The sequence below is a fragment of the Scyliorhinus torazame genome, chromosome 7 (assembly GCF_047496885.1).
Source record: "Scyliorhinus torazame isolate Kashiwa2021f chromosome 7, sScyTor2.1, whole genome shotgun sequence".
NCBI classification, from domain to species: domain Eukaryota; kingdom Metazoa; phylum Chordata; class Chondrichthyes; order Carcharhiniformes; family Scyliorhinidae; genus Scyliorhinus; species Scyliorhinus torazame.
In genome coordinates, this window is record NC_092713.1 from 49,700,709 (window position 1) to 49,726,884 (window position 26,176).

The following is a 26,176-nucleotide window of genomic DNA, read 5'->3' on the forward strand; positions in this document are numbered from 1 at the left end:
AGGAGAGCGGTGAACCCAGTGTGGAGCAGCGCGGGAGGAGAGCGGTGAACCCAGTGTGGAGCAGTGCGGGAGGAGAGCGGTGAACCCAGTGTGGAGCAGTGTGGGAGGAGAGCGGTGAACCCAGTGTGGAGCAGTGTGGGAGGAGAGCGGTGAACCCAGTGTGGAGCAGTGTGGGAGGAGAGCGGTGAACCCAGTGTGGAGCAGTGTGGGAGGAGAGCGGTGAACCCAGTGTGGAGCAGTGCGGGAGGAGAGCGGTGAACCCAGTGTGGAGCAGTGTGGGAGGAGAGCGGTGAACCCAGTGTGGAGCAGTGCGGAAGGAGAGCGGTGAACCCAGTGTGGAACAGTGCGGGAGGAGAGCGGTGAACCCTGTGTGGAGCAGTGCGGGAGGAGAGCGGTGAACCCAGTGTAGAGCAGTGTGGGAGGAGAGCGGTGAACCCAGTGTGGAGCAGTGCGGGAGGAGAGCGGTGAACCCAGTGTGGAGCAGTGCGGGAGGAGAGCGGTGAACCCAGTGTGGAGCAGTGCGGGAGGAGAGCGGTGAACCCAGTGTGGAGCAGTGTGGGAAGAGAGCGGTGAACCCAGTGTGGAGCAGTGTGGGAGGAGAGCGGTGAACCCAGTGTGGAGCAGTGTGGGAGGAGAGCGGTGAACCCAGTGTGGAGCAGTGCGGGAGGAGAGCGGTGAACCCAGTGTGGAGCCGTATGGGAGGAGAGTGGTGAACCCAGTGTGGAGCAGTGCGGGAGGAGAGCGGTGAACCCAGTGTGGAGCAGTATGGGAGGAGAGCGGTGAACCCAGTGTGGAGCAGTGCGGGAGGAGAGCGGTGAACCCAGTGTGGAGCAGTGTGGGAGGAGAGCGGTGAACCCAGTGTGGAGCAGTGTGGGAGGAGAGCGGTGAACCCAGTGTGGAGCAGTGTGGGAGGAGAGTGGTGAACCCAGTGTGGAGCAGTGCGGGAGGAGAGCGGTGAACCCAGTGTGGAGCAGTATGGGAGGAGAGCGGTGAACCCAGTGTGGAGCAGTGCGGGAGGAGAGCGGTGAACCCAGTGTGGAGCCGTATGGGAGGAGAGCGGTGAACCCAGTGTGGAGCAGTGCGGGAGGAGAGCGGTGAACCCAGTGTGGAGCAGTGTGGGAGGAGAGCGGTGAACCCAGTGTGGAGCAGTGCGGGAGGAGAGCGGTGAACCCAGTGTGGAACAGTGGGGGAGGAGAGCGGTGAACCCAGTGTGGAGCCGTATGGGAGGAGAGCGGTGAACCCAGTGTGGAGCAGTGCGGGAGGAGAGCGGTGAACCCAGTGTGGAGCAGTGTGGGAGGAGAGCGGTGAACCCAGTGTGGAGCAGTGCGGGAGGAGAGCGGTGAACCCAGTGTGGAGCAGTGCGGGAGGAGAGCGGTGAACCCAGTGTGGAGCAGTGCGGGAGGAGAGCGGTGAACCCAGTGTGGAGCACTGCGGGAGGAGAGCGGTGAACCCAGTGTGGAGCAGTGTGGGAGGAGAGCGGTGAACCCAGTGTGGAGCAGTGCGGGAGGAGAGCGGTGAACCCAGTGTGGAGCAGCGCAAGAGGAGAGCGGTGAACCCAGTGTGGAGCATCGCAGGAGGAGAGCGGTGAACCCAGTGTGGAGCAGCGCAGGAGGAGAGCGGTGAACCCAGTGTGGAGCACTGCGGGAGGAGAGCAGTGAACACAGTGTGGAGCAGTGCGGGAGGAGAGTGGTGAACCCAGTGTGGAGCAGCACTCTGGCCGCTGCAAACCAAATCGGATGTATTGTTTCCAAACAGACCCACAGGCCATTGCTGAGCTCATGAGTGCATGAGGTCTTTCCTGTACCTTATGCATCCCAGAGGGAGAGCTGTTGTGGAAAGAATAAAGGAGTAAATTAGGAGAATGTCCATGTGTACGTCCTCGGCCCAACAAAGCGGAGCCGTGTCCAGTTGTCTTGGATCCCTTTACACTGGGCCTTGCTCTGTCAAGCTTGTGTGGTTGCTATGTTAAAAGGCCTTGTAGTGAACTCTGTATGTGTTAATACATGTTTAGTTAATGTGAAGTCAGTACAGGCAGGTGATCACTAGATGGCAACACTAACAGGAGCTATGTAAGGAGTTTACCGCTCTATCTTTAGTTCGTGTGTTGTAGGACAGCTAGAATGAAGACGCGAGCAGATCAGAGTGTAGTGTATTATCATAATTGTTAGTTTAATCTAATCTTATTTGTTTTACTGGTCAAAGTATTAAAATGAAAGAACTCACAAGTATATTATTTTCTTACTCAATAAATAATTTGTCATCATCTGGAAGACTTCGACTATTTATCATCAGAAGGCAAGGCAAATGAGTAATATTTATGTTACAATTCAGTAATATAACAGGCCTCTCGCAGGCGGCATGGTGGTGCTATGTTTAGGTCTGCTGTTTAGGACCCGCAATCAATCCCGATTGCGGGTCACTGTCCATGTGGAGTTTACACATTCTCCTCGTGTCTGCGTGGCTTTCACCCCCCGCAACCCAAAGATGTGCAGGGTTGGAAGATTGGCCAAGCTAAATTGCCCCTTAATTGGAAAATAAATTGGGTACTTTAAATTTATTTTTAAAAAAGGCCTCTCGCCCAGACATCCTCCACCCTTAACATGAATCTACACTTAGTTGAGACCTCCTGTTTAGTGTGGAAGTCATACTTGACTCCGAGGGACTGCCTAAGAAGATGAAAATTTGTGACTTTTCTTTACATCTTTTCTGAAGTCTCTGTTGTACCCACCATGTGAGAGGCCTAAAACTGGGTGCAGTATTCTACGTGAGGTTTAACCAAAGTCATCAATTTGCCTCCTGGGCTAACATGGTATAAGTTATAAAATGTGATGTTATTTGTTTCTCCTTCGTTTCAATGTCACTGCTGCAGGCAACATTGCACAGCTAAGTGGCTGAACAGAGGCTCTGTGCTTGTTGTTCCCAAGTTACACTTAGGCTGGCGAGATAGAGGACGAAATGAATAACTTAACTCAATTGGCCATGCCACTTTTGTTTCTGATGGTTTGTAGATGTAACTAGCCTTCCCTGACAGCAGAAATCAGAAAAAAACATATTGAGCTTCTCATGTAACAGAAGGTTTGAAAATACTGGGCTGGATTCTCCGATTTTGAGGCTATGTCCCCACGCTGGTGTGGGAACGGTGGCATTTTACCACAGAAGAAATGGCATAAAACGGCCACCAATCCTCCCGTTTTGCTGGGGGCTAGCAGGGAGGCAGCGCAGAGCATCCGGCTCCAGCTGCCCATACGGTCCGGAGAATTTCCGGGTCCGTGGCCGCGCATGCGCATGGCAGCGGCCTGCAGCAGCCGCACCGTGCAACATGGCGGTGGCCACTCGCAGACCCGGCGCACAAAATAGTGCCCCCCTTTTGGCCAGCTCTCGCACCCCGGACCCCCAGTGCCCCCAGCCCCTAATAAAGTCCCCCCTGCCCGCGAATCGGCCCTCCCCCGACTGTGGCGGCGCTGGACTGAGTCCACAGCCGCGACGCAGAGTTCCCGACGGATGAGACCATGAGAGACTCATGTCGTCGGGAACTCGGCCAGTCGGGGGCAGAGCATGGGTGGCGGGTCTCAGGCGATGTCCTGAGGCCGTCGATATGTCATGTGGCGTACTCCCTGAACACGCCACTTTGGATGGGACAGGGAATCTCAAAAGCGCCCCCCCCCCCCCCCCCAATTTGGTCGTGAACTGTGATTCTCCTGCCGATCAGCGAATGCTATTTCACCGTCGGCGGTTGGAGAATCCAGCCCACTCTATCTGGCTGGTGGTTAAATAGAAAGTTAAGGGAGTTCGAATGGTTGAGAAAGAACTTCTGTGTTCCTGACTTTCCAGTGATTAATTTTCGAATTAATAATTCTCACTAACTTGATAGAGCTTTTCGAGGAGGTCACAAAGATGATTGTGCAGGTAGGACAATGGATGTTATCTATATGGACTTTGATAAGGTCCCTCATGGCAGACTGGTACAAAAGGTGAAGTCTCACGGGATCAGAGGTGAGCTGGCAAGATAGATACAGAACTGGCTAGGTCATAGAAGGCAGAGAGTAGCAATGGAAGGGTGCTTTTCTGATTGGAGGGCTGTGACTAGTGGTGTTCCGCAGGGATCAGTGCTAGGACCTTTGCTGTTCGTAGTATATATAAATGATTTGGAGGAAAATGTAACTGGTCTGATTAGTAAGTTTGCAGACGACACAAAGATTGGTGGAATTGCGGATAGCGATGAGGACTGTCAGAGGATACAGCAGGATTTAGATTGTTTGGAGACTTGGGCGGAGAGATGGCAGATGGAGTTTAATCCAGACAAATGTGAGGTAATGCATTTTGGAAGGTCTAATGCAGGTAGGGAATATACAGTGAATGGCAGAACCCTCAAGAGTATTGAAAGTCAGAGAGATCTAGGTGTACAGGTCCACAGGTCATTGAAAGGGGCAACACAGGTGGAGAAGGTAGTCAAGAAGGCATATGGCATGCTTGCCTTCATTGGCCGGGGCATTGAGTATAAGAATTGGCAAGTCATGTTGCAGCTGTATAGAACCTTAGTTAGGCCACACTTGTAGTATAGTGTCCAATTCTGGTCGCCATACTACCAGAAGGATGTGGAGGCTTTAGAGAGGGTGCAGAAGAGGTTTACCACGATGTTGCCTGGTATGGAGGGCATTAGCTATGAGGAGAGGTTGAATATCCTGGTTTGTTCTCACTGGAACGAAGGAGGTTGAGGGGTAACCTGATAGAGGTCTGCAAAATTATGAGGGGCATAGACAGAGTGAATAGTCAGAGACTTTTTCCCAGGGTAGAGGGGTCAATTACTAGGGGCATAGGTTTAAGGTGCGAGGGCCAAAGTTTAGGGGAGATGTACAAGGCAAATTTTTTACACAGAGTGTAGTGGGTGCCTGGAATTCGCTGCTGGAGGAGGTGGTGGAAGCTGGGACAATAGCGACGTTTAAGGGGCATCTTGACAAATACATGAATTGGATGGGAATAGAGGGATACGGACCCCGGAAGTGTAGAAGATTTTAGTTTAGACGGGCAGCATGGTCGGCGCAGGCTTGGAGGGCCGAAGGGCCTGTTCCTGTGCTGTACTTTTCCTTGTTCTTTGTTCTTTGAATGAATATGGAGTGCAGATCTAGTGCCGGAGGCTTCTTAAGTTGAACAAACAAACTTTATTTACAATGTTCCTTCAGAGAGATTCCCCATGCTAGATGTTCTTTGATTGTTCAGACCATGTGACCCTTACCCAGTCAGGCTGACCTTAAAGTGACAATCACCACGTCGGGTTGGTCAAAACAATAAGAGGAAGCAAAGGAAAATAGTTTCGAAAGAGTATTCCAAATGGTAAAGAGCATGATGACAGCATAGTGAAGGAAGTATGGGAAAAGAATGCCCTCTGCGGTAATAAGAACTGAGGGAATTGCTGGCTGGAAATGATTCCCCTCACAGGGTAGGACGAGGCATGAGAGATTTGAAAACAAGAGTGAGGAGCTTAACATCAACCATTGGTAAAGTCGCACAATAACCTCTCTATTTTCTGCCGCTGTGGGTAATAAATACCCATCTATGTCTATTTTTTAAAGTTTTTTTATTCTAAACACAGTCAACAAAATAACACAAGCTTAACATCCAATCAAAGTGTACAGTTTCTACATTTTTCCCCTATTAATTCCACGCCCCCCCCCCATGACAAATAGCTCCTCAAATATACCCATGAACGGCGTCCACTGTACCTCAAAGCCCTCCTCTGGCCCCCATAAGGCAAACTTGATTTTCTCCAACCTGAGAAATTCTTACAGATCCCCCAGCCGCGCTAGGGCGTAGCTAACATCCAATTCAAAACCATCTGTCACCGGGCAATCAGAGAGGCGGAGGCCACAACATTGGCCCACCTCCCCTCCAGCAGCTCTGGCACCTCCGACACGTCAAAGATTACCACCATAGGGTCCAGCTTCACCTCAACCCCTACAATTTGCTAAAGGGTCCCGAACACAGCCTCCCAAAAATTCTCCAACTCCTCACACCCCCCCCAGAACATATGAGCATGATTCGCCGGCCCCCTCCCACACTTCTCACACCCGTCTGCTGCTAGCCCCGGAAAAAAAACACTCATCCGAGCCCGAATCATGTGGACCCTGTGCACCACCTCAAATTGTATCAAACCCATTGTTGTGCAGGAGGTTGAGTTCACTCACCACATTACACCAAATTCCCCATCCTATCTCCCTCCCTAACTCCTCCTCTCGCTTTCGCTTGATCCTTTTCACTACTGTTTTTCCCTGCTCTCCCAGCCACCCATTGTAATGATGTGCAGACATGTAACCAATGGGTAATCAGAACCAGACACAACCAATGGGTAATCAGAACACCCAGCGGTGGCATCACCACAAGACTGCATCACATGGCGACTATCAAACACAAGCCACACAGGCCCTCAGCCCCTTTCGCTGGCAGAAACCTAGAGAGCAGGATGTGTGCAGCAAGTATCCCCGTCACGCCACCACACGTGGTTTAGAGTAAGTCTATATAGCTAGTCAAGTTTACTGTGTTACTAGAGTCAGATGAGTAGAGTGTAGAACTCATTTAGGAGCTTTGTCAATTGCTCAATAAATACATTCAACGTACCTCGAAGTCTGGAGCAGTCTTCGACAGCGCCTACAGCAAGTAACGGCTTATGTTACTCAAAGTAACATAACAATACACCCATATCCCCAATCCTGCCATCCTCCACCTCATCCAGGAGCAGCAATTTCTCCAGAAGCATATATTCCCGTATCTGAGGTAATGAAGGCAGCTGCTAATGCACAAAGTCCTGCACCTGCCAGTACCTAAATCACTCCCTCTTGGAAACTTAAATCTCACCCGCAGCTCCTCTAGCCCAGCAAACCTTCCCCTCGAAAACACAACCCACACCAACCCTTCTCTCTCCACCGCCTACACCTCCCATCCACCCCCCTGGTATGAACCTATGATTTCCACACAATGGCGTCAACATTGACATGTGACCCAGTTTAAAGTGCTTCCTCAGCTTGTTCCAGATTTTTATAGACGACTCCACCACCAGACTCCCCATACGCTTCCCCTGAGCGAACTGAAACGGGGCATTCACCAGAGTCCCCAGGCTGGTACCCTTATGAGATGCCTCCTCTAACCTGTCCAGTCCACCCCCACCCCCCTCTCCCAGCATCATCTCACTTTCTCCACATTCGCTGGCCAATAATAATGCAACAAGTTCGAGACCTCCAACCCCCCCTTCCGCCTCTACATTTGCAACAACGCCCTCTTCAACCTTGGCACTCTCCCTGCACACACAAGTTCCGAAACTAGCGCATCGACCCTCCGGAAAAAGCCCTTGGGGAGAAAAATCGGGAGGGACTGAAACACAAACAGAAATGTTGGCAGCACTTTCACCTTCACCACCTGCACCATTCCCGCCAATGTCAGGTGCAGCATATCCCACCTTTTAAGGTCTCATTGTTCTCCTCCACCAACCCCTTCAGGCTCCACCGATGCATTATGGCCTACTCATCCGTCATCTGAAACCCCAGGTACCAAAACCACTCCCTCACCACCTTAACTGACAGAGTCCCAAGTTCAATCCCCGTCCTACGCATTCACTCGAAGCACCTCACTTTTCCCCACATTCAACTTATAACCTGATAAAGCCTCAAACCTCTCCAGTAAGCCCATGCTTTCCAACGGGTCCGACACGAACAATAAGTCATTGGCGTACAACGACACCCGGTTCTCCCTGCACCCCATGACAATCCTCCTCCATTCAATCCAGGCCCGAAGTACCATCGCCAACACAAACAACAGCGGCAACAGCGGGTACCCCTACCTCATCCCCTGTTCTACCCAAAGTACCCCTTGTTTGTCTCATTCATTTCACACTTGCCATTGGGGGCGGGTACAACAACCGGAACCATGCCACAAACCTCAGCCCAAACCCAAACCTCCCCACATCTCAAACAGATACCTCCACTCTACCCGATCAAAGGCCTTCTCCATGTCCATGGACACTATCACCTCTGGCACTCACTCCCTGACGGCGTCATAATTACACTCAGCAACCTCCTAATATTACTAGAGAGCTGTCTTCCCTTCACAAAGCCTGTTTGGTCCTCCGAAACAATCTCCAGCATATGTCACTACAACCTTCTCGCCAGCACCTTTGCCAGGACTTTCACGCCTGTGTTTAGCAGCGAGATGGGCCGACAGGACGCGCACTCCAATGGATCCTTCCCTTTTTTTGGATATGCGAAATCAACGCCTGCACCACCGTAGCCGACAACTCCCCCTTTTCCACCGCTTCATTAAATACTAAACATGGGCAGCATGGTAGCACAGTGGATAGTCACTGTTTCTTCACAGCTCCAGGGTCCCAGGTTTGATTCCAGGCTTGGGTCACTGTCTGTGTGGAGTCTGCACGTTCTCCCCGTGTCTGCGGGGGTTTCCTCCGGTCCTCTGATTTCCCCCCCACAAGTCCTGAAAGACGTGCTGTTAGGTAATTTGGACATTCTGAATTCTCCCTCTGTGTACCCGAACAGGCGCCGAATGTGGCGAAGGGGCTTTTCACAGTAACTTCATTGCGGTGTAAATGTAAGCCTACTTGTGGCAATAAAGATTATTATTATAAAAGGTGGGAGCCAATTCCGTCGCAAACTGCTTATAAAATTCCGCTGGGAAGCCATCCAGCCCCGGTGCCTTACCCAACTGCATCATGCCAATACACTCCATCACCTCCTTTAGCCCTAATGTCTCCTCCAGCGCCTGCCTCTTCCTGTCCTCCAGCTCTGGGAAGTCCAGCCCATCCAAAAACCAACCCATATCAGCACCCCCCCCATATTTGGCCCTACACAGCCCCTCGTTAAAGGCCTTGAACACCTCATTTATATTCTCCAGATCTGACACCATGCCCCCTCCCCTCTGTCCTCACCTGAAGAATTTCTCTCAACGCTGCCTGTCGCCGTTGGTGGGCCAGCATGCAACTCACCTTCTCCCCGTACTCATACTGCACGCCCCTCACCCACTCTAGCTGACCCACCACCCTACCCATTGTCAACTGGCCAAACTGCCGCTGCAATTTCTTTCTTTCCAGCAACTGTCGCCGGTGCCCCTCTCTCCTTAAGGGCCTTGAAGGAAATCATTTCTCCCCGAACCACCGCCTTCCGGCTCCGTCCGATTCCTGTGTCCTGTTCCTCTTGCATGATACTTAGTGGGCAGCATGGTAGCATAGTGGTTAGCACTGTTACTTCGCAGTGCCAGGGTCCCAGGTTCAATTCCCGGCTCGGGTCACTGTCTGTACGGAGTCTGAATGTTCTCCCTGTGTCTGCGTGAGTTTCATCCAGGTGCTCCGGTTTCCTCCCACAAGTCTGAACGATGTGTTGTTAGGTAATTTGGACATTCTGAATTCTCCCTCAGTGTACCCGAACAGGCGCCGGAGTGTGACAACTAGGGGATTTTCACAGTAAATTCATTGCTTACTTGTGACAATAATAAAGATTATTATTATTAGTGGTCGAAGGCCATATACACCGTTACATACACTGTTATATTCACTGTTACTGCATGTCATTACATCCCCTTTCCTTGAGATCATTTCTGTAAACAATACACATGATATGAGTAACAATGCAATTTACACAATTCACAAATGTTATTGTCCCATCACAGATTCAGCCACTCTCGTTTCTTTATCTTCCTTGTCGATCTTCTCAACCTTGGTATGCTTGGTGAACCTGTGTTACTACTTTGAACATCTATCGGTGTATCTGATAAGGTTGTGTCACTGTTTTGATCGTCGTTCTGTATATTCAAGTCTGACTCTTCCAAAGTTTGTGTTAGTTCAGGTTGATAGATGTCTTCACTAACGCCATCATCTTGCTGTTCTTGAACAGGTTCTTTTGTTTTCAATAGTGCCTGACGATTTCTTCTCAAAATCTGTCCTTGTTCTATCAATACAGCGTATGATCTTAGACCTGCTTCGTGTAGTACAGTAGCTTTTCTAGGCCATCCATCAGGATCCTCAATCCTTACAACATAGCTTGGTAATAACGATTTAAGACTCCTGGTTGTTCTATCATAATCTGCCTTCTGTATTTGCTTCTGAGATTCCAGCTTACGTCTTAACTTTTCGTTTTCCCTTGTCTTTGTGTGGAATGGCAATATGGTATGTAGCTTGCGATTCATCAGTAACTCTGCAGTTGACAAACCACAGCTTAAAGGTGAAGTTCTATAATTCAGTAGATATATAATGCTATAATGCTAGTTCTATAATGCTAGATACAGATGAGTTTTGCTGCCCATTTTATTTGAACTCCCTTCTCCGCTTTACCATTCAATTGTGGGTATAATAGACTCGAAGTAATGTGTTCAAAATCATATTGCATCGCAAACTCTTGCCATTATTTGCAATTTAAAAAGTGGACCATTATCACTCACCACAGTTTTAAGTATGCCATGACTTGCAAATGTCGATTTCATATACATTATCACACAACTTGCCGAGGAGCTTGACAGAAGTGCTATTTCTGGAAAATTCAAATGATAGTCAAAGACTATCAGATATTCCGTGCCATTGAGATAGAATAAATACATTACAACTTTTTGCCACGGAGCTGATGGTATTTCAACTATGTTCATTAGTTCTCTCGCTTACCGGTGCTGATACTTTTGACACGTTTCACATTTCTCTATCATATCTTAAATATCTTTGTTTATACCAGGCCAATGTACAGTAACTCTGGCTCTCCTTTTAAAATTATTGCGTAGCGACTGCAGAATCACAATTCTTTCTTGACTTAATAGTAGCCCATTTACTGCACTTAGCTCAGATCTGATTTCACAATATTTTGTGCATGAACCTTTAGGACAACCATTGTTAAGGTTTTGTATTGCCATCTGCAACCCCTCACTTTTTGCTGTCTCTTTGACAATTCGTTTTGACTTGGCGTCTGATACTGGCAGTGCATCAGTGATCATGTCTATTTGAGCCTGTACATCTTCTCCAGTAGAGCTGACATTATATGCTGTTGGAGCTCTGAATAATGCCTCTGCTAACACTATATGTTTGTCAGGCGTGTATATCAACTCAGTCGTATCTTTGAAGCTTCATCGTGAGACTCTGTTTTTGTGGAGACGTTTCGTTGAGATTATTTTTCAATGATTACAATCAGTGGTCGATGATCCATCTCAAAGGCGTATATATCAACTCAGTCATATCTTTGAAGCTTCATAATGAGATGCTGTTTTTGTGGAGATGTTTCGTTGAGATTCTTTTTAATGATTACAACCAGTGGTCGATGATCCGACTCAAAGGTAAATGTGGGTAGACCATATATATATGTATGGAATTTTTTCAAGCCAACTCCCAGTCCTAGGCATTCTTTTTCAATCTGTACATATTGGCACTCAGGCTCCATCATTGACCGTGAAGCATATGCCCCAGGTTTCCAGATTTTTCCATCTTCTTGTTGCAGCAATACTGCACCTATACCATCTTATGATGCATCAGTAGATATTTTGGTGTTCCTTGCTGGATCAAATAACTTCAGCACAGGCATGGTTATAAGAGCTTCCTTTAGCTGGAGCCACTCCTGCTCCTGCGGCTCTGCCCAAGTGAAATCATTCACTTTTTGTCAGATGTCTCAGAGACACACTGTTTTGGCTGAGAGATTGGGAACGAACATCCCTATGAAGTTGATTATGCCCATTATTTGTAGTACTCCTTTTTTATTCGTGGGTCGGGGCATGTTTAGTATGGCATTAATCTTCATTTCATCTGGCTCTATTCTGCGAACAGAAGCTTATCGCCCAGGAATGTAAATGTACTCCAACCTGGCATTTGGCCTTGTTAAGCCTCAGCCCACTCCTTCTGACCACAATCAGCCTTTCATTGTGTTCCTGTCAGGTGGCACCCATACGATGATGTCGTCTACATAGACCCGAACCCCCTCAATGCCCTCAGTGATATGTTCCATAGCTCTGTGGAATATCTCAGACACAGATATAATGCTAAAGGGCATGCGGAGAAAGCAATATCTGCCAAAAGGAGTATTGAATGTGCAGAACTTGGTACTTTTTTCATCAAACTTGAGCTGCCAGAATCCCTGCGATGCATCGGGTAAAAAAATTTCACACCAGACATCTCGCTTGTGATCTCTTCCCTCTTTTGGAATTTGATAATGCTCTCTCTATTAATGTTTGCGTTCAAATCCTTGTGATCCATACAAATCCTGAGATTGTTATTCTTCTTTTTTTGCTCAGACCATTGAGTTGACCTAATATGTAGGCTCTTCTATTTTCTTTATGTCATTCTGTCTAACTCTGCCTTGAGACAGTCACATAATGGTGCTGGAACTCTTTGAGGAACGTGTATCACCAGTTGAGCATCCTCTCTTAATTGTATTTTATTTGTGAACGGCAGGACACCAAAGCCCTTGAATATTTCCGGAAAGTCCTGTACGATGGACTCCACTGAGCCACTGTGTGTACTCAGGGCTTTAGACTCTTTGGAACAATTCCAGTGCCTCACACGCTTCATCACTCAATAATGATTCATGACCTTCAGCAACTATTGAGAACTTCAGCTTTAGCACTTTGTTTTTTACTTGCATGTCTAATTCGCACATACCCAAAGTGTCAATCTTCTTACCATTGTAGTAGTTAAATAAGACCGGTTTATTTATTTTGAATTCTTGGTTTTAGCTGCATGGTCTTAATATCACTTCTAGTAATTAAGTTCGTCTTCACACCAGTATCTAATTTAACAGGAATTAGCGATCGATTGATAATGAAAGGTACAGCCCATTTGTCCCATGCTCCTGCTGTAATTTCACTTTTAGCACTCCTTCTACTTGTGGGCAGCATTTTAATCGGTATGGCTTCATTTGCTGTGTCTTCAACCGACACCAGAAAAATGTGTCACTTAAACTAGTGTCATCGATCACGTTAAACGATTGCCCTGCATGAATTTTCTTATTTGAGAAACATGTTTTGTGAAGCGATTCTTCACTTTGCACTTGGTGCATATTTTGACAAAAGCTGGACCTTGCCTTGCTAGGTACTTATAATCACATCTTTTACATGCAATGGCTTTATGTTCAGACTGTTTAGAATGGCTGCTGAGACCACGTTTCTTTTCAAAGTGTGTCACAACATTGCATTGCTTGCAATATTTGCGTAAAAATATCTTGTACTAAACGCATTAACATATTGCATAGCTAGTTCGCTAGCAATGCAAATATTTATGGCATCTTCTAATTGGAGCTCATTTTCTCATAAAAGCCGCTCACGAACATTAGTATCATGCAATCCAAAAAACAATTCGATCTCTATTAATGGAGGATTTCAGAGCCGTGAAGTTGCACGTCTGCGGTTTCAGTAAAAAAAACTATAGAATGATTCGGCAGTCTTCCGAGTGCGCATTCGAAAAATGAATCTTTCATACGTTTTATTTTTCTTAGGTTTACAATGCTCGTCAAATTTTTTGATCACAGCATCAAATTTCTTACTGCCTTCCTCTTGCTCATACGCAAACGTATTATATATTTCAATCGCCTGCGGGCCTGCTATCGTGAGCAATAGCGCAATTTTTCTTTCGTCCGGCTGTGCCTGCAAGCCAATAGGTGAGACGTACAGCGTGAAGTGCTGTTTAAACACGTGCCAATTACCAAACACATTACCAGTGTTGAAGCTGTTCTGGAGCTTTCAGACTTTCCATTTGAAGAACTGCATTTTTCTTGTAGTAATTTTTTTTCTTGGTTTGGCGACTGTGCCGTTCAAATCACTCCTGCTACCATGTCATGTTTGTGTACTATGATAATAAATGAATCAGTGTACGACAGAACATCTAGTTCAAGACTAGTTATTTAATGATGAATAAACTGTGGGTAAACTAAACTATTGGTAACCAAACTGTGGATCTTTTAACCATGCTTCTGATAGCTTCTGTAATTCTGATCATGACTGGCTCTGTCTGGTTCCAGTGTCCTGTTCCTCTTGCATGATACCTAGTGGTCGGAGGCCATATATACAGTTATATACACTGTTTCTGCATATCATTACAATGACCACCCTCCCTGCACCACCCACTCCCCCCTGCTACCGCCTCCATGGTTCCTATCTACCTCACTATTGGGTGCGGGTCCTGGGTTGGCAGTAACAGCGGGTCTGGTCCATGGGATGAAGGATGATGATGACTCGCTCTGCGATGACCTCTGGTACTCCACTTTGTTTGACAACGTCTGACGGCGGCCCGCAGTAGCACTTTTCACTGTCTACCTGGGTGGTCCCTGCATGCGAGTTGGCCAACCGAGCCCTTGGGGTTTGGAGGTGCGGACGGAGTGCAGGTGGCGGGGGGGGGGGGGGGGATTGGGGTTGAGAAGGAGGGGCGGGTTATCGGGGCGATGCACAGAGTCCAACCTCGGGGCCCCGGGCCGTGCCCATCTTCACTGTCCGCCCATCTCACCCCCTCCACACACAGCCCCCAGCACCCCATCCCATCCCACACACCCTTCTGACAGAGCCCCGAGGCAGTTTGGGACTTTTGTGCACAGGTGTTTATTTTGAACATAACAAGAGAACATCACTATAATGGTTTGTGCCCTAGCCCCTAACACTATCCTGTGTTCTGCACCTATGCCAATTTAACTGGTGTCTACTTCTCTGGCCTTACAGGCCCTAACACTACGTCTAGGTGGGTCCCCTCCAAAGAAGTGGAGGCAGCCAGCTGCGATTCCAGCCCTGTGACAAGGGTCCTCTTTGGCGGCCATTCTCTGGAGCGAACAGGCCTGGATGGGCCTGAAAGTCACTCGGGTGTCGCAAGTGGCATGGTGCCAACCGTGATGGAGTCACCGGCAGGAACCCCATCACCTCCTCCTCCCTCGGGGTGCCCGTTGGCACCCAGGCTATTCCTTGGGACGGGGGTGCAACTTGAGAACTCCTGGGGCTCCCCTGCCACCCGCTGCCAGTCCTGGCGGCTCGCTCTCGTTTCCACCAGAGTCCCTAGGCCCGTGGTCATGGTGCACAGGGACTGTGCCACCTCCCTCTGGGACTGGCTCAGATCAGCCAGTGCACAGGCAAAGCCGTCAATGTCCTCGATCTTCGTGTCTGGGCCAAACCCTGGAGCGCCGCTGCAATGTCCAGATGACCCTGGTACATAGCTGCCTGTGACAGGGCAGCCCTCCACTGTGCCTCGGCCACTGCCCATACACTGTGCCCCAGGCCTTGGACATCCTGACCCATGGCACTACCTTCTCCTCCAAAGCATCCACATGATGAGCCCTCCTCATCGGCAGGCGATCCTGCAAGGCACAATACATGATGCATGATTGGATCGCGGGTTGGAGAGGTGAGTGGTGGGGGTGGTGGGGGTGTGGTGCATGGCTTGAGCAGGGGAGGTGGGTAGTGTGTTGGTGGTGTGGGGGTGGTGCAGGGGTGGTGAGGTGGTGGTGTGGGGATGGTGAGGGGGTTGTGGGGTGTGAGGGGTGGTGTGAGGGGGTGAGGGGTGTCATGATATTCAAACACACACATCATGATAGACACACCAACAGACAAATCAGAACACACAACACCACAACCAATCACAGAAAGATATAAAAGCACAAACACGACACCTGGTGGTCAGTATTAGCTGGAGACGAGGACCAGGACAGACCTGCTACACGACACACTCAGGGAGACAGCACGTGCAGAGTATCCAGAACGAACTGTATATAAGAGTTAAAATAAAATAGAGTTGTACCACATACAACTGTGTTGGCTCATCTGTGCACCAGAGAACCCAACACCACATGGTACAGGAGTGTATCGATACCTGCCGGCATACCTCAGTGTACAGAGACAACCAGCAGTGCCCAGGCAAAATGATAGAGCTCCCGGTTCCGCAGCCGCTCCAGTGCCACGGCGATCTCCACGAAAACTGGCGGCGATTCCGGCAAGTGTTCGAATTGTTCCTGGTGGTAGCTGAACTCCAAGACCTGGTGATAGCGAAAAAATTGAATTTCTCCTCACCATCGCCGGTGCAAGGGCAAGAGAAATATTCACAAGGTTCAGGTTCTTCAGGAGGCAGCAAAGGTACGATTACCAGGCAGTCCTGGACAAATTCTCCAAGTACTGTGAAGAAAACGCAATCCAATCGGCAAGTAAAGGTAAGAAAAGCGGCAGTACTCACCTCGTGGCCGGGATCCCGGAGCCCGAATTCCCAGAGGCTGAAATCCGGGGCCTGAGAGAGGGCTGGGTCGAGGTCGGCGGCCATCTTGCTAAAGGTATCACGCTCGCACAGTTGCGCGAGCAATGCGCAGAACCGGAAGTTTCGTTTACGCATGCGCGAGATGCTGCGCATGCGCAGTCAAGAAAACGGCCATCGGTAAAGGAACAGCGATCTGAGCATGCGCAGTCGCTTCCTACGTGCTACATACCGAGCGTCAGGATGTCAGAGGCCCCAGACCGCACCAATTTAAAGGGGAAACGTCCCAAATCCAATTTAAAAGGGAAACGTCCCAAATCAAAAAAACAAAAATCTGTTAAAGCTGTAAAACAACCTTCCCTCACCTGGAATGACAGCACATTGCCGCAAATTGACCCAGGAGATGAATTTGACCTCCGAAGAACCCTCCGACAAGCAGTTACCTACGCACAAGCCGATGATTCCTACCTCGAATACTTCGATGACGATCTTTACAGTGTTTCCGGACCTCGCGAGCCCAATGATAGCTCCGTGGTCCTATACGACTATGACTCGGATGAACCTTTCGTGTTGCACATTGGCGGCCCCCACATTGAATCCGACGCAGATGCGGATTCATTTTTCGGATTTGAGGATCTTCAATCCAGCAGATATGACGTCCCAACTTATCAGGACCGGATGATGCTGCAGCCTGACATTAACAGACAGGGAGCGGTGCAAGCACACGGAGAGCGCCCTGCTGCCACACAGAGCGTGTTCCACGTCCCGCTCAACGTTCCCGACTCTATGAAAGAAGACATGCAAGACTCCAGAGCGCAGTCCTCGCATGAACCAGAAGTGACTCCAGTGTCACAAGCCTCCACAGCAAGCTCGTGGACAGACTCCACAATTGCAGAAACGCAAGACTCCAGAGTGCAGTCCTTGCACGAACAAGAAGTGACTCCAGTGTCACAAGCCTCCACAGAGAGCTCGTGGACAGCCTCCACGATAGAAGCAACGCAAGACTCCAATGTGCGGTCCTTGCAGGAACAAGACCATGAGGGTCTAGCAACCTCTCCTGACCAACCAGCGGCAGACGATGCAAGTCTGCCATGCTCACGTGAACAGCAAGAAGGCTATAACAGCCTACCATGCTCCACTACACAGCAGCATGACCATGACGGTCTCTCATGCTACAATGAAGGGCACAGCGCTGAAGACTGTTCAAGCCCAACTGAAGACAAGCCAAAGGAATCGCCTCTTCCAAGCCCGAAGGAAAAGGGTTTATGCGCTGACCTTCAGGATCATTATAGCCGAACAGAGATTAATAATGCTGCACGGTCACAGAAGGATGCTGAGGATTTGCTAAAGAAATTAATTGAATGTTTAACTTGCAAGGAGCAGACTGAGAATTGCCAGTGTTTTAGTACGGATCGAAAAAATGGACAAGACATTGATCCTCAGGTAATGGAAATAACACAACCTGAATCATATCTACAGCAGGGACAAATGTCTCCCTTCAACACAACGCCGCAAAGTCCCAACTTCGGAGACCAGCAGTTAGTCAGTAATGACTCTTCAAACCTTGAGGGGAACATTAATTGCATTGAACCTATACACACTCCACTGATAAATGAGCAGAACATTGGAGCAAGAATCCTGAGGACACCGACATCGAGTAGCCAGATAACGAATTAAAAACCCGCAGCAGTTTCAAGTGAACCAAGTGTGCTTTCCACTAATGGTGAAGATGCAGATAAGGTCGACCCGATTATCCATTGTACCACACTAACCCCAGTGATTAAGCAGTTATGTATGGGGAGTATAATGTGGGCAATTGAGAACAGTAAAAGAGAGACTGTGACCATGCCAGTCCCAGCAAAATAAGACCCAGAGACCATGAAGGCATGTACATTAGACAAAGATACATATGAGGTACCTGAGAAGAAAAGTGAAACGGAATGTTCTTTGGAAAATAGTACAATGTCGATAGAAACATTGGATCCTATATTCGAGACCATACATATGGGAGAATTTGGGGATAATAAACAAGGTTCTGCAATGTCTGGGGGAAGATTTAAAATTCCAAAGAAGAAAAGCCCAAATGAAGGACAACGGCAAGACAATGACAGTCCACTGACATGGTGTGCACCACCAGATGAAAACTCTGACAATTTACCCAACCCTAGTGAACAGCAAGCTGCTAATGAGGATCTATCCACGGGATGCGAGACGAGTGACGACAGCATCCCACTTCCCATGCAAAAGGTGCAAGGTGACAGACCTCGCCTAGTGCGTACCGAGGCACTCGACGATCACGGTGGGACCACTGACAATTGCGGTGGCGGCGCACCGCTTCCACCCTCGATGGCTCGAGCCTCTCCACTGGTTGGTGCATTCCTGCATGTTCCGACTCCAGAAGTGCAGCTTCAGGGAATCTCGGCTGCCTCCAGTGAACCTGTTGGGACTCCGGACGGGGAGTATCGACGGAAGGCAGACCGGACTCCAGATGGGGAGCAGCCAAGCGCCGACTCTGATTCGCGCACGCCAGACCTTGCTCCGGACGGGCGGTGTCGCGGCCTCGGTGATGGCACGCTCCGGGTGACGGCGGATGGCACGGCGACAGGGAATGGATCGCGTGGCAGTCCCACTGGGCCGGCAGTGGCGACCAGCACCGGCGGTCCAAGACGGACACACCAATTCGCGCCATCGCCAGACGTTGATGCGAGCAACAATTCTCTCTCCAAGGCGACATGCTTCGACGTTTCTCTGCGGAGTCGCCCTTCCGGCACAGCAGGTGGCCGGAACCAGCGTGCACGGTCTCGGCCAACTTCCACATCTGGCACAGTCATCGCCTTGCATGATATTAGTGATGGTGCTACTTCGATGGCAACGACCCATCGGCTACAAGATGCCGTCCACCACAAACATAAAAAGAAAAAAGACTCCACCTTGTTCCTGGCATGCAGGGCGGATGGATTGGTGCGTAGGCGCAAGCGAGCTTTGCGCCGCCTTCCACGCTCGCAACTGAACCGTACGCACACGCCGGATCCTCTACTGGTTCCCAAGGATGACTTCATGGAGATGCCACGGATCATGCCCCTTCCATCGCCACCAGAACCAAACCACAGCCAAGGCAACACTAACAAAGATGTTGAATGTTATATTTGCACGAATGAAAAACCAAGCACTGCACGAAGTACAACAAATGGAAAAGTAGAGACTTCGGCAACAGCATCACCTCCAACAGTCCAAGGTGAACCAGTGTGAACCCAAATTTCCACAGCTGAACCGGCTTGAGGACCAGCCTATTCTTGAGGCGGTCACCCATTAGACTGGACTTATAACGCTGTTCATACGTTCAAAAAGTCAAACATTCCTGTATTATAACCTGTTGTTGTTTATCGTTCCAGATATCGTCTGACCGGACCACTGTTCAAGTTGTTTTTTTTCTCGCATTCATGTTTTGTTATGGTACAACCTTGTTAGTGTGACGCACCCGACATCACCCCATGTAAATAGTTACGTCATATACACACGCTGTACACAACACACGCACACACTCTTAGATGCACTCACGACACGATTATATTTATAACCACGTAGGCACATATCTTTGTAAAAAGGGGGGATGTCATGATATTCAAACACACACATCATGATAGACACACCAACAGACAAATCAGAACACACAACACCACAACCAATCACAGAAAGATATAAAAGCACAAACACGACACCTGGTGGTCAGTATTAGCTGGAGACGAGGACCAGGACAGACCTGCTACACGACACACTCAGGGAGACAGCACGTGCAGAGTATCCAGAACGAACTGTATATAAGAGTTAAAATAAAATAGAGTTGTACCACATACAACTGTGTTGGCTCATCTGTGCACCAGAGAACCCAACACCACAAGGGGGAAGTGGGGTGGTAGGGGTGGTGTGGGGGACTAGGGGGAAGTGGGGTGGGAGTGGTAAAGGGGTGGTGGGGTGGTGAGGGATTGTGTGGGGGTAGTGAGGAGTGGTGTGAGGGTGGTGAGGGGTGGTGTGGGGGTGGTTGGGTTGGTGTGGGGGTGGTGAGGGGTGGTGTAGGGTGATGAGGGGATGGCGGGGGTGGTGAGGGATTGTGTGGGGGCGGTGTGGGGGCGGTGAGGGGGTGGTGTGGGGGTTGTGAGGGGGTGGTGTGGGGGTTGTGAGGGGGCAGTAAGGGGTGGTGAGGGGCAGTAAGGGGTGGTGAGGGGTGGTGAGGGGTGATGAGGGGGTGGTGAGGGGTGATGAGGGGGTGGTGAGGGATGGTGTGGGGGTGGTGAGGGGGTGGTGAGGGGGTGGTGAGGGATGGTGTGGGGTGGTGGGGGGTGGTGAGGGGGTGGTGGGGGGTGGTGGGGGGTGGTGGGGGGTGGTGGGGGGTGGTGGGGGGTGGTGGGGGGTGGTGAGGGGGTGGTGAGGGGGTGGTGAGGGGTGGTGTGGGGGTAGTGAGGAGTGGTGTGAGGGTGGTGAGGGGGTGGTGAGGGGTGGTGAGGGGTGGTGAGGGGGTGGTGAGGGGGTGGTGAGGGGGTGGTGAGGGGGTGGTGAGGGGGTGGTGAGGGGTGGTGAGGGGGTGGTGAGGGGGTGGTGAGGGGGTGGTGAGGGGGTGGTGAGGGGGTGGTGAGGGGGTGGTGAGGGGGTGGTGAGGGGGTGGTGGTGGGGGGTGGTGAGGGGTGGTGAGGGGGTGGTGGGGGGTGGTGAGGGGTGGTGGGGGGTGGTGAGGGGGTGGTGAGGGGTGGTGAGGGGGTGGTGAGGGGGTGGTGAGGGGGTGGTGAGGGGGTGGTGAGGGGGTGGTGAGGGGGTGGTGAGGGGGTGGTGAGGGGGTGGTGGTGGGGGGTGGTGAGGGGTGGTGAGGGGGTGGTGGGGGGTGGTGAGGGGTGGTGGGGGGTGGTGGGGGGTGGTGGGGGGTGGTGAGGGGTGGTGGGGGGTGGTGGGGGGTGGTGAGGGGGTGGTGAGGGGTGGTGGGGGGTGGTGAGGGGTGGTGGGGGGTGGTGAGGGGTGGTGGGGGGTGGTGAGGGGTGGTGCGGGGTGGTGAGGGGTGGTGAGGGGTGGTGAGGGGTGGTGAGGGGTGGCGAGGGGGTGGCGAGGGGGTGGCGGGGGGGTGGTGAGGGGGTGGTGGGGGGGTGGGGGTGGTGGGGGGGTGGTGGTGGTGGGGGGGTGGTGAGGGGGTGGTGGGGGGGTGGTGGGGGGGTGGTGGGGGGGTGGTGGGGGGGTGGTGAGGGGGGGTGGTGAGGGGGGGTGGTGAGGGGGTGGTGGTGGGGGGGTGGTGGGGGGGTGGTGAGGGGGGTGGTGAGGGGGGTGGTGAGGGGGGTGGTGGTGGGGGGGTGGTGAGGGGGTGGTGGTGAGGGGGTGGTGAGGGGGTGGTGAGGGGGGGGTGAGGGGGGGGTGAGGGGGGGGTGGTGAGGGGGTGGTGAGGGGGGGGTGAGGGGGGGGTGGTGGTGGGGGGGTGGTGGTGGGGGGGTGGTGGGGGGGTGGTGGGGGGGTGGTGGGGGGGTGGTGGGGGGGTGGTGGGGGGGTGGTGGGGGGTGGTGGGGGGGTGGTGGGGGGTGGTGGGGGTGGTGAGGGATTGTGTGGGTGCGGTGAGGGTGGGGTGGTGGGGGTGGTGAGGGATTGTGTGGGTGCGGTGAGGGTGGTGTGTGGGTGCGGTGAGGGTGGTGTGTGGGTGCGGTGAGGGTGGTGTGTGGGTGCGGTGAGGGTGGTGTGTGGGTGCGGTGAGGGATGGTGTGGGGGTGGTGAGGGGGTGGTGAGGGATTGTGTGGGGATGGTGAGGAGTGGTGAGGGGTGGTGAGGGCAATGTGGGGATGGTGAGGAGTGGTGAGGGGTGGTGAGGGCAAGGTGGGGTGGTACAGTTGTGGTGTGAGCATGGTGTGGGGTGGTGAGGGGGGTATGTGAGGATTGTGCCACACATGCCATAGGGACACTGCAACTCAGCAGGGACTCACTTTGTTGCCTGATGCCAACGTCCGCCTCGGTGACTGCCCTCTCTCCAGGCCCACCGACCAAGTGCCCGCTGCTCCATGACGGTGAGGGGCCGCAGGTCCAGCAGTCCCCCTCGGTCCTCTCTCTCTCTCTGCAGTTATGCAATGCCTTCTCCTAGGGGCAGGGCGAGGGGGGGTGGGGGGGCAGGGGTGAGACAGGAAGTGCACAATGTTAGGCAGATGGACGCATGCAGCACAGGGGGGTGGGCAGCTGGTGGCCTTTGGGAACAGGATAACCGGCCATGGCGGGCGGCATGCGTGCTGGCATGTGATGCAGGGTGGGGAACATGCATTCTGATAGTGGGTGGGGTTCAGTGGCCCTCGGGGTGGGGGGGGGGGGGGGTGGGGGAGGTTTACGGGTGTGGTGCCAGGGCAAGGAGCTGGTTACTCACCCTGGCCACCTTGAGGAAGTCGTGCAGCGTCTTCCTGCACTGCTGTCCAGTCCACGGTGCTTGCAGCCTTTGCCACCTGTGCCCAATGGATGGAGGCAGGTGGCAGCCTTCTGCCCATTCCAGGGGGCAATGTGGCCTGCTTCTCCTCCACAGCGTCTGGCAGGTCTCAAGCTCTGCGCCCGTGAACCGGGTGCTGCTGTCCATGCTGCCATCTTGTTGGCTGGGATGAGTGTGTGTGGGGAGTGGAGTGCTAATGTGCGGCTGCAGCTTGTCAGCCTCTTGAGTGCCAATCACGACCCTGGCAAATCGGACACCGTTTTTCATTGGAATTAATCGAGTTCCACGTGGCGCTGATGCTAGCCCATTAACGGATCCTGAATTGCTCCGGGACCAGTGCCAACGTTGTTGTAGAAGTCCACTGATTCAGTCCCGGGGTTAACACTGAGGGCAGGATTCTCCAGCCGCGTCCAACCGGCGACCGGAGAATCCCGCCCGAGGTCAATAGAGTTCTCCATTGTACGCAGCTTGCCCATGGCGTTCTTGAGGCGGGCAGGGCGGCTGAATCCAGCCCTTAGTTTCTGAAACGGAGAATCCCATCCCCGGCCTTTCCCAAGGTCATTGTGAGATGTGAATAAATTTAATAAAGACTTTTTCTCATCATTACTGTGTTTTCATTTGACCTTTGAATCTGTTGTTTTTGACATGGATCGAGTATGTAGACATGTGGGGAGATGCAGTCATGTGGGAATGGGGCCTCCTTGGCTATTATAGCAAAGCTCCACTTAACACAAATTTGGAGGTGATTCCTCTGGGAATCAACTCATTGAGATTTTACTGTATCAGGCTGAAAATAGTTACCTGAGCATCCAATATGGTGGGTGGATAAGATAATGCCAGCTAGTGATCTCCAGCCCTGATCTTTCTAGATTCTGCAACGGTCAATGGGGCAGCACCTCATTTGATGCAGGGCATCTGGATATGCCTATTTGGCATCATTCTGCTGTGCCTAGATACCTGGGCCACTACTTGCTTGAGGAAAGGATCTGAAGCCCATCTCCTGGAGCCCTACTTGAATAGGAGGGGCTAATACAGGAGTCTTTAAATTGTACTCCTTAGTGGTCCTGGCCCCTTGGCTAATCGTAGACCTCAATACTGGAGCCCAGATGGAAATTGTAGGCCTCTCACAATGCAACTGGATATCTCTCATTTCCTTAGAGGATCTGCAGGGGAGGCCAGTGGATCATCCAGCAGCTACCCCCCCCCCCCCCCCCCCCCCCACCTCCCCTCCATCCACTGCACCCATAATCCCCCCTGTTGAATTTTGGGACCAATCAGGATTTACAGGTGGCACGGTGACACAGTGGTTAGCACTGCTGCCTCACAGCGCCAGGGACCCTGGTTCAATGACAGCCTTGGGTGACTGTCTGTGTGGAGTTTGCACATTCTCCCCGTGTCCGCGTGGGTTTCTTCCGGGTGCTCCGGTTTCCTCCCACAGTCCAAAGATGTGCAGGTGGATTGGTCATTCCAAATTCTCCCTCAGTATCCAGGAATGTAGAGCTTAAGTTAAGGGTTTAGGATTGAGTGGATCGGTGCAGACTCAATGGACCGAATGGCCTCCTCCTGCACTGTAGGGATTCTATGAGAGATTTAAAATTTCCACATAAATATCGATATTGCCATATCAATCAAACTCAAATGTTGTATTCATAGTTTCAGAATTTGGGGCAGCCCGGTGGCGCAGTGGATAGCACTGCTGCCTCATGGCGCCGAGGTCCCAGGTTCAATCCCGGCTCTGGGTCACTGTGGAGTTTGCACATTCTCCCCGTATTTGCGTGTGTTTCGCCCCCACAACCCAAAGATCTGCAGGCTAGATGGATTGGCCACACTAAATTGCCCCTTAATTGGAAAAAATGAATTGGGTGCTCTAAAATTTATATTAAAAAAAATAGTTTCAGAATTCTTTGCAGTAGAAATGCAACTTAACCATATTCATTCCCCATAAATCAACAATCACATTAATCCAGATCAAAAAGAAATCCTCTCAATCAGTTTGAACAATGCCTTTGGAGATCTAGTTGTATGTACATACAATTGTACTGATTTGTAAAATTTGCTGTTTATACAATTCTGTACATACAGTCAATTGTTCAAATTTTGTGCTTGCATATCAAGCTTTGGTGCATGATTTTGGGTACATGGTCTTTCATCACAAGTTCCTTCAGTAAATATCCACCTTCTGCCAGTGTCCCTCAAGTACTTAAAATTAAATTATATTCCCTACTCCTTCTCCTTCTGCGTCATAGAACTTTATTTCTTACTTTTTAAGAAACGCTTTATAAACATGGATTAACAACTTATACCCTGTATGCAATGATTGCAAATTGAATTTTTCATCATTCAGATGTGCCTGAATCTGTTAATTAGCTGATGTATATGCTTTCTGTTTTCACAGCTAAGGGAATTAAATGCCATTCTAACGTGCGGCTTTGAGTGGGAATGGTTTAGCACACCCTGCCTGATTGAAAGCATGATGTTCACCGAGAAAACTAACACTGCTGTACCTCAGAAGCCCGGGCAGAAGAAGACAAGGCCTCAGGGCCTTCCATCTCCAGCTCTTTGTTGTGCCTGTGGCCTCTGCATCATGTTGGCAGGGATCAACATAACTCTCGTGGGAGCCTTTGCATTTGGCACCTTCTTGCCAGTGAACAATCCCCCCATCATCATCGGCCCCATTTTGCTGGTGGTTGCCTTCACCTTCTTTGCAGCCTGCTGCATCTGCAGTCGGAGACCTCCAGCCCATGGCCAAAGGAAGTCCAAACCTGGCTCCAATATTGGCATTATCAAACCGGGTCACGCCACATTTGAGATTGAGACTAGTGAGCACACAGTGCAAGACACGACTGCAGTCCAGCTCAGCCCCACAAACTCACCAGTGTCTTCTAAGAAGTCCACACCAGTCCATGAAAACTCAAAGACATGCAAACTCTTTACAATGGATGGCAACAACCCTGGAGCCAAGTATACAGCTGGCGCTGAGGCGATACAACTGAACCTACCCCGGGACTTGGGCACATCATCATAGAACTGGCCTGAGCTCTGAGTTCAAAGCTACCCTTACTGTACGATGTCATGGCCATGCCTCTTGAACCTTCCACCAGCAGCAACTCACGTTTAAGTTTGAACAACCTATGCTACAGAACGTATCAACCCACCTTTCTGTGTGAACTGCAGTCGCCTCCATTTTTACAATTTATTTTATTTGAACAATGACATTTCTAGTCTCCTACTGTCTTCTGAGAGTGAAATGCACACAGGCCAGAAGCGATTTAGTAAAAATGCTTCTTGTTAAGCAGAACTTTGAAATTTGAAAACAAAAAGCACCGTCTGGCTAACCTCAACAAGCCCCAAATCATGAGACAGTCGCAAACATATCTGCAAATTACAAGTGACCTGTTGATAAGGTCCAACGTATTGCTTGAGCAATGTATGGACCATAAACTATGTATGCCAAAAGTACAGATTTTTGTCACCAGATGTGCATTTTACAACCCCTACCCCCCAAAAAATAATTTGGGACACGTACAGGAACCATTTATTTTAATTAAGAGGTAACGAATTTAATA

General features: G+C 50.8%; 1 protein-coding gene across 3 annotated transcripts in view; it reads left to right on the forward strand.

Annotated features, from left to right (window-relative positions):
• Window positions 1-25,923, forward strand: part of tmem275a (transmembrane protein 275a) — a 77,011-nt gene extending 51,088 nt beyond the window's left edge. For all 3 annotated transcript variants that reach the window (XM_072510673.1, XM_072510670.1, XM_072510672.1), the window contains one exon: window positions 25,006-25,923. In XM_072510673.1, coding sequence (XP_072366774.1) covers window positions 25,081-25,635 — 555 coding nt within the window. In that variant the 5' untranslated portion in view covers window positions 25,006-25,080 and the 3' untranslated portion in view covers window positions 25,636-25,923. The remainder of the gene's footprint in view (window positions 1-25,005) is intronic.
• Window positions 25,924-26,176: the final 253 nt, after the last annotated feature.